General features: G+C 37.3%; 1 protein-coding gene across 2 annotated transcripts; it reads right to left on the minus strand.

Moving 5' to 3' along the window:
• Positions 1 to 1,593: 1,593 nt before the first annotated feature.
• Positions 1,594 to 7,369, minus strand: LOC125191705 (protein EMBRYONIC FLOWER 1-like). Of its 2 annotated transcripts, none has more exons than XM_048089113.1 (8): positions 7,117 to 7,369; positions 6,015 to 6,192; positions 5,158 to 5,429; positions 4,955 to 5,077; positions 4,753 to 4,857; positions 3,640 to 4,664; positions 2,477 to 3,401; positions 1,594 to 2,296 (listed from the first exon to the last, which is right to left on the minus strand). In XM_048089113.1, the coding sequence occupies exons 2-8, from the start codon at positions 6,179 to 6,181 to the stop codon at positions 2,004 to 2,006; spliced, it is 2,910 nt and encodes a 969-aa protein (XP_047945070.1). In that variant the 5' UTR covers positions 6,182 to 6,192; positions 7,117 to 7,369; the 3' UTR covers positions 1,594 to 2,003. The 2 variants fall into 2 exon arrangements, with proteins under 2 accessions (XP_047945070.1, XP_047945069.1); XM_048089112.1 differs by having other exon boundaries at positions 2,390 to 3,401.
• Positions 7,370 to 11,452: the final 4,083 nt, after the last annotated feature.

Below are 11,452 nucleotides of genomic sequence, written 5' to 3' on the forward strand. Positions count from 1 at the left end.
TTTAAGATACAGTATACATACTTTTAAAAAGGATAATAATTTCTTTTAAAATTATAGTAATTTTTAATTTGACTTTTGATCTATTCCATAACTTTTGAAATATAAAATCACAACTTTTCAATTTTTTTTGTAATTGCCTAATAATGATCAAATCAAATTCAATGTACTCCCTCCGTCCCGCTTAAGATGACACGTTTTCCTTTTTAGTTTGTCCCAACCAAGATGACATATTTCCTTTTTTGGAAACTTTTTCTCTCCAATTAACACACTTAACCACTTTTTTTCACCCCTATTAAAATATTCACCTTTCTTTCTCTCTCTATTTTAATACTTCCATTCACCTTTTCTCTATCCAATTAAACACATTAACCAATTACTCCTAAAACCCCGTGCCGGCTAAGGAATGTGTCATCTTAGCCGGGACGGAGGGAGTAACAGATAAGATAAAATCACGTCTTTTAGGGGTACATCTCGCCACACATGGTTGCAATTAGAGTTTATAAACCTTAAGATAAATATTCTAAACTTGATATTCAAGTATAGTTCAATTGATAATACTAGGGCCGGGGAAAAATACTGAAATACCGTAATGCCGGCTTTATCGTACTGAAAAAATATCGAATTTTCGGTATACCGTGACTTTCGGTACGGTATGATACCTTACCGAAAGATTCCGGTAAGGTAACGGTATGAATTTTCAAATACCGCTGCTTACCGAAATTCGTATATAAGGTATATACCACAAAAATATAAACACAATTATATATAAAATATATTTTATATATTTTTAAATTATAAAATCTATTTTAAAATATAAATAAAATTATGAATAAATTATATTTAATTTATTTATAAAATTATAAAATATAAATAATATTCTAAAAACTCTAATTTTCTATTTTAATTGATGTTGAAAGTTAGGTATACCGAACTTCGGTACGGTATACCCGTAAATGAGGTACGGTATCAATATGGAAATTCGCATACCGAAAATAAGGTATACCGAAGTTCGGTATACCGAAAACTTTGGTAAGGTAAATGTATGACTTTTTCGCATACCATATTTACAGTAAGGTATACCGTACCTACCCACCCCTAGATAATACATAGTAGTATTTCCTATAACAAATTAGTTAGCCGTTCACTAAGAGTTCATGCAAGGTACAATTTCAGTTTTCTTCATCTCTTAGTTTTAAAAAATAAATAAATTGTATCTCTCTATATAATAGTAAGTGAGACATTTCTTTTAAGCATGAGATTTAGGAAAATGTAATTAAATAGTTAAAGTAGAGAGAAAGTAAAATAGAGTACTAACTCTTTCTCCATTTTAACTACTAGTAATAGTATCATTTTCCTAAAACTCGTGCTTAAAAGAAGTCTCTCACTCACCATAGGACGGAAGGAGTACTGAGTAATATGCATATACCATTTCGAACAGGAATGTAATTAAGAAACATCAATAACTGTCGTAAATGTAAGAAAAGAGACATTAATAACTGTCGTACTAATAATCATATCAATAATTATATTTCATGTATAATTCTTTTACTTCAGTAGTGTATCCAAAGCTTAACAACTCTTGACTCATGGAAATAAAAAGGGAAATATCACACAAATAGTTTCATTTAGTTCTGTGAGTTTGTCCAGAAACAGACACTTCTGAACTACATAAGTTGAAGAATCTAGAATGAAACCTCCAACAAACATTACACAGCATCATTCCCTGAGATCTTGCAGAGAAATCTGACTATCTATATGGAGTATCATATATATGCTTCAATGCTGATCTAAAAGAAAGAAAAGTGGACCAAGGTCGAGTAACTTTGATGTTATTCCCAAATGATGAATGCATAAGCATATGCAAATTTGGATATGGCCTGAATGCGTGTAACATGTTCTGAAAAAGACAAAACTAAAGAGATCCATCCCATTGAAAGAAAAGCATAAACTCAGTCTTACAGCAACAACTCGCGAAGCATAACAATGCCATAAGGTTATCTCAGCTATTTTCTTGAATACTCTCTCACAGTGGCATCTTTTCTTGCCCTTCCTCTCTTCAGACCCTCCAAATTCAGGCCCTGGGATCTTTCCTTCAAAGAATTCCTTTTTCTCGATTTCATACCTCTAGCAGTTCTAGTATACTCATTCTTTGCATCAGGGATGCTGAAATCAGCAGGATTCCGGTTTAGAGTGCAAATCTCCATTTCCATGTTGTCCCTTGATGGTCGAGTTATGAGATTATCTGAGCTGTCTGCGTTGAAGGCTTTACTGTTTCCTCGTGGTGGAGGCATGCGGCCTAATGACATGAATCAATTTTTAGATATAAATGTCAGTTAAAAGAACACAAATGTAGTAAAAATCATCCACTGTTGAGAAAAATGATATTGACCTTGTGCATAGTGTTTTTTCTTAGAGGATTCACTAGGGAAACAGACACCGTTTAGTAACATAGGGAAGTCCTTATTACTGTGGATACCTTGTGAGAAGAACGATCCATTGAGGAATGTGTCGTTCTGCTTTTCGCTTACATTAAGCCGTGGATGGTGGTTGCACGGAGAGAAAGGTTTATCATGAAAGCTATTTGAACCTGCTTTGAATGTAGAGCCTGATACAATTCCACGATCCATCAAGGACAGTAACTGCATAGCTGGTATTGTATCATTTGTATAAGCATCCATAGATCCGGCAGACTTGGTGCTTGATCCGACTCCACCATCTTTCTTTGCAGAGGCATCACGTGCAGCTCTTCTTGCCTCGCCCTTCATATCACTAACATTCATCCCCTTGTAGCTTTGGCCGGGAATTGACTGCATATCCATACCACTATGCTGAACAGAGCGGTTTGGTCGAACATCAAGATGAAAAGGTGCGTTCTTCCTCCTTGGAGCCCATAATAGATCAGCCCCTTCACTAGGTCTAGGCCCAGAATAGAGAGAATTTGAGGCCAAATACTGTGATTTCTTTGGTTGACAAGATTTGAATGAATTGAAAAGCCTGAACTGGTTCTCCTCCATACTGCCTATGTCCAACTGACAATTTTTCGCCTGTGGGAAACACAAGATACCTTGGCCGGGTCCCGTCTCGCCACTTTTAGCACTAATCCCACTTCTTGCATTGGTTGGAGGGAAACTGATGACGCCAGGACATCCATCAGCGTAGACGGAGGGAGACCCTCTAACAGAACTGTTGCTGGTAGAAGCAAGTAGATGGTTCCTCGACATTTCAAGCGTCCTTTCACGTTGATTCCTTGCCAAAAGCTCAACTATATCCATCGGTATATCATCTACAATTCCGCCAGATTCTACATTGCTATGTATCTTTCGGACAGCTTGTGGCGTAGACACTCCAAATTGTCTTTTTCTTTCTTCAGCCATATGTTTACTAGAGGAGGTGGCCATATCCTGGATTCAATACAACTAGTTAATATCAAATGAAATTTCGCACAAAATACGACAGTAGTTAAAGTAGTAGGATAGCAAACATCAGATACTTATACCCCCAATCAAGTAGAATAAACTAAACCTTTCTTGTTGGTTTGTCCCAGAAAGATTCATAGCTGTCGAAATCTGAGGTATAAAGGTTGTGTAACTTCATAGTAGAATAATCATGCAATTTATCAATACAAAAAACTTGGCATACCAAATTTTTGTGCACAGTTGAGCACCTATTCTCAGAAGTTAACAACTGCTTCCATTGAGATGAAGACGATTTTTCCGTGAATGACTCATTCAGATCCGGAATGGCCCTATGCTGCCTGTCAGATATTTGGCTGTTCGAGTTTCTCTCAGCATTTGTATAGCTGTTCAGTGAAAGCTCCAAGGCCACTTTCCCTTGAGTGCTGCAGCCTCCCACAAAGCTCTTTCTTGGAGGCACGAAAGTTCTATGATCAACTTCGACTTCAGGCCTCTTACTTGTGGACTTATCAGAGGTTCTATCCACTTGTTTTCTAGATATTAAATTATTTAAATGCGGTGTGAATTCTCCTCTCATTACGTGAGAGACATTCTCCATATTACCACAATTAGTCTTGACTGGAGCAGAATGTCTGTGCATGTTTTCCAGAAACATCTCATTTGTCTTTGGCAGCAAGTCACTTATCGGCATTCCATTGTCACCATAAATATGCTTCCTCTTTCTTTTGATTCCAAGAAATTTATTTCTTTTGGGCTTGTTCTGTTGAGTCTTTGCACTAAGTTGCAAATCCGACTCTGCGGAGCCATCTCCTCCCGATTCTGAATCGGATATTTCAAGCGTTCTACGTCTTTTATCTGAATCTGGAAGTGGACCCTTAAATCTTTTAGCTGTATCAAGTGGATTAGTTTCCTGAGGAGGTCCTCTGTCTTCTTCAGCAGCAATCTTTCTTTTCCTATGAGGACTTCTAGATACTGCTGCCACATCAGCAGACGTCTCCAACTCAGAACGATGACGTGAATCATCTTCCTTCTCGGTAGATCTAACCTGCATCCCACTGAACAAAGCAGACTTCGTTTTAATATGCTCACTAATTGAATTATTTTCTTCCTCCATTATATCAGCCAAAGAACGCAATTTTGGCTTTCTCCTACGTGGTACTGCACAACCTGCGGCATCACTTGGGAACGATAAATCATCTGGCTCATCAAATCCGAACGAAGCATTCTCAGCTATTCTCACATCTGACACATCTGAAACCGAGAAAAGCAAACCAATATATCATCCAATGACCTAGAGATGGTAAAAATCTCAAAGAAGCCAAATAATTCTGACAAACACCTGCATTGTTATCATTTCTCTCTACAATCTGGACTGGATTAGATTTTGTTGTATGAGCATATGAAGTCCCACATTCATCAATCTTGACTGATTTCTCTTTGCTGCCTGCAGACATATTTTGTTTGTTAAAAAATGGCTAAATAGTGTCGACAACTTTGGAACTTGTGTTTCGTGAGGTCTTATGTAATAAATTAAAACCTACTTGTGGTAGCTTTATGATGCTTGCACTGTGGACCAGCATTTTTCATTTTGTCACTTGGATCTTTGTCTACCCTATCTATAGAAACCCTTATAACATGTGACTCCTTTAAAACATGCCTATCACCTGCAAAGCATATTAGTAAACAGATGTAAAGAAGACTATGCTAGACGGAACATGCCTGATTTGAGGGTGCCCGTATGTACCTATATTCCGTCTGCTATGTGAGAACAAAACTCCCTTCTCTGGATCAACATGCTGACAAGTACTTGTGCCAGCATCACTTCTGTCTGCAAGCACCATTTCAAGTCCAGTACCCTCAGCAGCAAAGTCTGGGACACAGGTCGAACACTGCCACCATCTAAACTTAGGTACAGATAACGGAGGTAGATCATCGATCAAATCATCATTTACTCCTTGGGAGGGAAATGGTAAACATGTCTTCGAATCTTTTTTCCGCATTCCAGCAACAAAGCCACTGCATCCACAGATTCAGTTACTATCCCTTGATATATAAATTTCTGCAATCTCTAACAATTTTAGACTAGTATGAGTCAATGAGAATGATACACTCGTCTTTGTAAAGAATATACTACGATGTATATTGTTAGATCGCATCTAGAAAGAACAATATAAAACTTCTAAAAGCTATAATGTGGAATATCATATAACTATAGACGGCATATTAGAAATATGCAGACATTTTCTCCAAAGGCCAAGAAGCTCGAACAATGTACACTTTACAGCACAAATCACACGACACTTACTCTAATATGCTTTCCTGAAAATGGTAAGAAAAGATGCTCTAACATCAGTACCTCACATATTGACATAAGAAAAAAGCTATATATCCAATATAGTATGTTTCAGTTCACCACAAGAAGAAACAAAATCATATTACGGGATGCAGTATTGCAGTATATATCTCACTTAACTTGCCACTATCAGGCAATGCTTCGTCAAGGATGACACTACCACACAATGACCTCTTTAAGAACATTCCGTCACACGATATGTCATCCCACCAGAAAAAAATTTCAAAAGAAAGTAAAGAAAAACTTACCGTATTGAAAAATGCTCATGCAAGGGCGACTCAATCTCTTCCATGGCACAACTGAGATCTATAGCTATAGAATTAATCTGGACAAGTGATCCTAAAGACTTTGATGCAGAAACTGGATAATCGCTTCTGCAATGACTTTCTTCCACAGCCACAATACTCTTATCCATTTAAAAATAACCTAAAACCATCACACCATAGCACAAGGGAGGATCAATGAACTAATAGCCTGCAATCGCAACTCGAGAACTCAAGGCACAAATACCAACTCAGCAAAAGGCATGCATGAGATGGAGCGGCAAGAATAAAATTATATTATCACATGCGATATAAAAACTAAAGTGAATCAAAAGTTGGTTAGACAAGAAGAATCAATCCCCAAACTAAGGCAAATATAGTCACAATTCAAACTCAAGAGATGGAAGAAGAAACCAAAGCTCAGCACCGAGCAACGGTAACATGCAATGGTGAAAGTATTCAGGTGTTTCACCGACCAAATATATAAACCCTAATTTCACAATCAAAGTAAACACAAAGCTTAATCCAGTCAAAGGTTAGTACTCGAGCACGTCACATTTAAAGCCAACTAAACTTCCCAAATACTAGTAAGCAAAATAAGTAAGAAAATAAAGAAATAAAGGTAAAGGCAATTCTAGGGTTTTCTTTAGGGGAAAAGATGCTGATTTGATTGCTCTCCACAACAGTGAAACCAAAGATGAATCGACGGCTCAGAAATTAACTCGAAACCCACATTAAATCTCCCAACCGTAATCGAATAAAAAAGCAACCCAAATAAATCTCATCTCACTAACCCAGATTAGGGTTTAACGAAACACGGATCGATGGCATTTCCACTACACTAGCTAAATCAGTAATGAATCAGCTGCAAAGCAGCATAAAATAACAATAATGTGAAGCGGAATTGAACCGGAAAATAAAAAAGGAAATAAAATAAACCGACGCTATAGAAATAAATGGAAAGACCCACTTCAGATAAAGGGATATTTCAAAAAAAAAATAGCTGGAAGTCAGCTAAGAACTAGTACGAAGCAACAAAATAAGGAGAAATTGAACTCAAACAGTAGCAAAAATTAAAGGAGCTAACCTTAATCGGAAATCGAAGGGGAAAAATCAGATAAAAAACCAGCGGTGTTTAATTAAGCCAGCGCAATCCATCTACGGCTCAGATAGAAACAATCTTCATTCGAAGATATCATCTCTAAGAATTCGGTGAAGCGATTCGATAAAAGCCCCCGCTGATTGGACTTCGAAAGAAACGGAGGAGTGCTCGCTTTTTTTTAGGTCTGAAATTCGAAGGAAATGTTTTTATTTTTTACAGAGAGAGAAAGAGAGGTTAAGATAGTGAGAGAGATAAAGTGCGCAAATTTTTAATGTGAGTTTACTGTTGAAAAATACGAAATTTTTAGTATTTATACTGTTTTTGTCGTTAGTATGCATCTGTACTCCCATTTCTAGAGAGAGAAATGGAGGGATAGGGCCAATGAGAGGGCGCCAGCGTGGCGCGGTGGTGGGTTTGGCGCTGTAAACCCTAGCCAGACGAAGGCTGGCGCGTGTTGAGCGGCGACGGTCGAGCCAACGGATGGTCCACGCACTTGGGCGAGATCTGATTGGGCGTGGGGGGACGCGCGGTGGTTGCGCAGGTGGGGGTGGGAGAGGGATTTTTTCTGAGAAATAAAAAGAGAACCCTAAATTGTGTGGTAATAAAGAGAGTGGTAAAGCTGGGGATAACCCTAAAAGGGTGAGGCAATTTCAATTTGGGGAGTAACTAATTTACCAACACTCATACGTAAATAATGAATGGGAATTAAATGTAGTTAGGTTTGAAAAGAATATTTTTAGGGTTTTTTAATCTTTACCTCACACTCTTCGTTGTTCTTTTAAAATAATTATACTGAATGTGGCGTGGGAAGTATAAATGAGTAAATGGAATTTTCGTGTGAAAATAAAATAAAATAGCTTCTTTTATTAAATATGAGTACGTAAAAACAATCGTGTTTTTCGTATTTAATATTTTTGCTTTGAGTAAGGAATTACATGCATCAATGATGATGGGGCCCACGTAATGTGCATTCATGTAAATAATATTATTCGCAAATACCAAGATTTGGAGGAAAGTGTGTAAATGGAAATTGTTGTTTTTATTTTGAAATTGCATGAGAGCGCAGGCCACATATAGATGTCATGTCAATAGATGAGGCTTTTTAATTTTTATGTGAGGGTGTAAATTTAATTTTGTTTTAAATCATATAGTGGTGTTTATCATTCAAAGTGATGCAGCCTTTAGCGTCGGTTATTTATACATAAGCCTAACATTTATTGTTAAAAATAGACTACGAAAAAACTATCTGCATTAATCCTACGTATATTTTTGAATTTTTGGGGTCAAAATAGTATAATTAAAAAATATACTACCACTACTATTTATTTACTCATTTTTTTTGGCTTCATAGATGATGGTGCGAGCATGCATATATCTGGATTTACACGTAGTCTCTCCTAACATTTGTCGAAATTTACAAATTTTGTTTAAAATTATTTGCATAGGTATTCCAAAAAATATAAATTATATATGGACGAGGAATCAAGAGAACCAATTCTTACGTTGGTACGTGCATATAAAAGCTCGTATACAAAAAAAAAAGTAGTATTTAAAAGCTAAAGCTAACGACATTAAAAATAATTATAACTAAGGAATGTCATAATTCAATAATATGTATCGATATTATATTTGAAAAAAGTGTTATCATGTGCGTACAAAATAAATATTCATTAATTCATATATTGTGTGAGTGAATGATGCATTAAGCGTGTATTATAGCCTATATAAATGTTCCACAATTATATATATACCCCACTTGCCATTGTCGCACGTTACAAAATTGAGTCTAGGATGATTTTGGATCGATGCTCAGTTGCTCACTATATATCCATCAAAGAATTGTAGAAGGGCTAGTTGAAAATGGTCGTCGGCAATTAATGGCAGATAAATACGAGGGAAAATAAATTAAATAGTCATAATCGCATTTCAAAATTAGTAGAAGACGGTAGGTATGTAAAAGTATTTAAAATTATTAATTTATTAGTATTTTTTATGATTTTTACTAAAATAACTTGGTACAGCAAGTCATAGTATTAATATATGTAAATATGAGTGTTATCATATGTTAATTAGGGTTTAAAACGATACTCACTCCATCCCAACTGAATTAAGTCGGTTCTTTTTTGGGATATCTCAACAAAGTTGAGTCATTTTCTTTTTCGATAAAAACAAAACATTTAATCACTCTTACTTTATTTCATCATCTATTTTACTCTCTCTCATCTCTCCTACTTTTTTTTCTTCTCCTATTTTATTTTACGCTCATTTAATATATTCAACATAATTTCTTAATCTTCATGTCCAAAAATTTTGTACTAATTTACTCCTTCCGTCTCAGATAATTCGTCTCAGTTTTCCATTTCGGTCCGTCCCACATAATTTATCCCACTTCACTTTTACTATTTTTAGTAGTGGACCTCATATTCCACTAACTCATTCCTACTCACATTTTATTATAAAACTAATATATAAAGGTATGACCCAAATTCCACTAACTTTTTCAATCTACTTTTCATTACAATTCTTAAAACCCGTGCCCGGTCAAAGTGACCCGAATTATCCGAGAAGGAGGGAGTAATTGATACGAAGAGAGTAAGAAATAAGCCTATCACGAGTTCATCATGACCCTTAGATCTTGCAATCTAGCTGTTTAAATCATCTCCACGTGGCCGCTATTTTTATCATTTTTAACGAATAAGGATAGTTAAATTACTTTAGCATACAAAAACATATAAAGAAGATCCTAAACATGCTTACAAAAAGAATAAAGAATTTATGTTTTAGGATTTGTCGAATGCTTATATCTTCTCCATATGTCAGATTACTTCGATCCAACCTTATAACTTTTAACTTATTTCCAATATAACATTATGATTTTTACAGTAGTTGCTGGAATCTATGCCCGGTCAATGAACTTTGACCAATTATAATTTCAACGAGATATTTAATTTTGTGAAATTAAATAATATAGTGTCGATCTACGTTCGGAGTAGATGACCGTGGTATATTTATTTTCTCAAATCCGATTCCCGGTGTGTGAGAAATAATGGATTAAAGTTGTGCAAAATTGCAAATTTAATGAGCTATGAGAGAAGCTTAGGGAATAATTAAGAGAGTTAATTATCCCATATTGGAAGTTACAACCTTATTAAACTAGTACTCCCTCTGTCCCATTAGAAATGCAATGTTTTCCTTTTTGGGTTGTCCCACTAAAAATGAAACATTTCCTAAAATGGAAGTATCACTCTCTCTACTTTTCCCTCTCTCTTACTTTACTCTCTCTTCATTAACTCACAAAACAACACTGTATAAAATCCCGTGCCGGAAACCAAATGTTTCATATTTATTGGGACGGAGGGAGTATTTAATAAGAAGGATTATTACATGGAATAATTATAGTGGACTAAGATGGGCTGTAAGAGCCCACACGCGCGCGCACGCGCGCCGCCCGCGCCCGCCGCGAGCCTCGAGCCTCGAGCCCGAGCCCGAGCCCGAGCCCGAGCCCGTGCCCGTGCCCGTGCCCGTGCCCGTGCCCGTGCCCGTGTCCTTGTCCTTGGATCTTGGCAATTGGTCTTTGGTCTTTGGGCTGTTCTTTGGGCCTGGTCGTGGGCTTAGTTGCGGGCTTGGCCCAAGTCTAGTTCTTTTTAGACCATCACCGTTTCCACGTCAGCGAGCCAAGCGGGATGCCACCTCGTGGCTGACACGTGATAGTCCACGTCGTGGACTCAGCCTCTCTAGCTCTGAGTGCGTAACGCCCGAACGTTACAGCTCGTAACCGACGACCGTTACGGTCTATCATTAATGACGGCCATTATGGCCGTTGACCCCCTGCAGTGGACTGAGCCTATAAATAGGCTAGCCATTCTAGCATTCTCTACATCAGAAACTAGAATCCACACTCTGCATCATACACTCTCTCCTCCCTCTGCGTTGTTCTTCGTCGAAGCTCGCCCTCTCCTCCATCCAAGCCACGGAGCTAAGGCCGATAATGGAAGCCGCTTCACCGTAGACGTAGCCGTTTTATCTTTGGGGACGAAACGCCAATCCGAAGAGCACTACCGGGGCGTATCTCGTCTTGCGGAAAGAGGACTCCTCGACTCGGCTTTTCCAGTTTATTTGTTTCGAATCTTCTTTGTAATTTCGTTTCAGTTACTTAGCTCTTGTATTCCTTCTTGTAAGTCTCTAATCCAACAATCGCAAGACGAGATATAACTTGCTTTTGAAGGAATTTGGACATAACTGAACCTAAAACTTTCGAAACCTTTAATCACCTTTGCTGGAGATGTCGACCGAATCAAACTCTGCCGCTTCCACCACTCCG

This window comes from Salvia hispanica, chromosome 6 (assembly GCF_023119035.1).
Source record: "Salvia hispanica cultivar TCC Black 2014 chromosome 6, UniMelb_Shisp_WGS_1.0, whole genome shotgun sequence".
Classification (NCBI taxonomy): Eukaryota; Viridiplantae; Streptophyta; class Magnoliopsida; order Lamiales; family Lamiaceae; genus Salvia; species Salvia hispanica.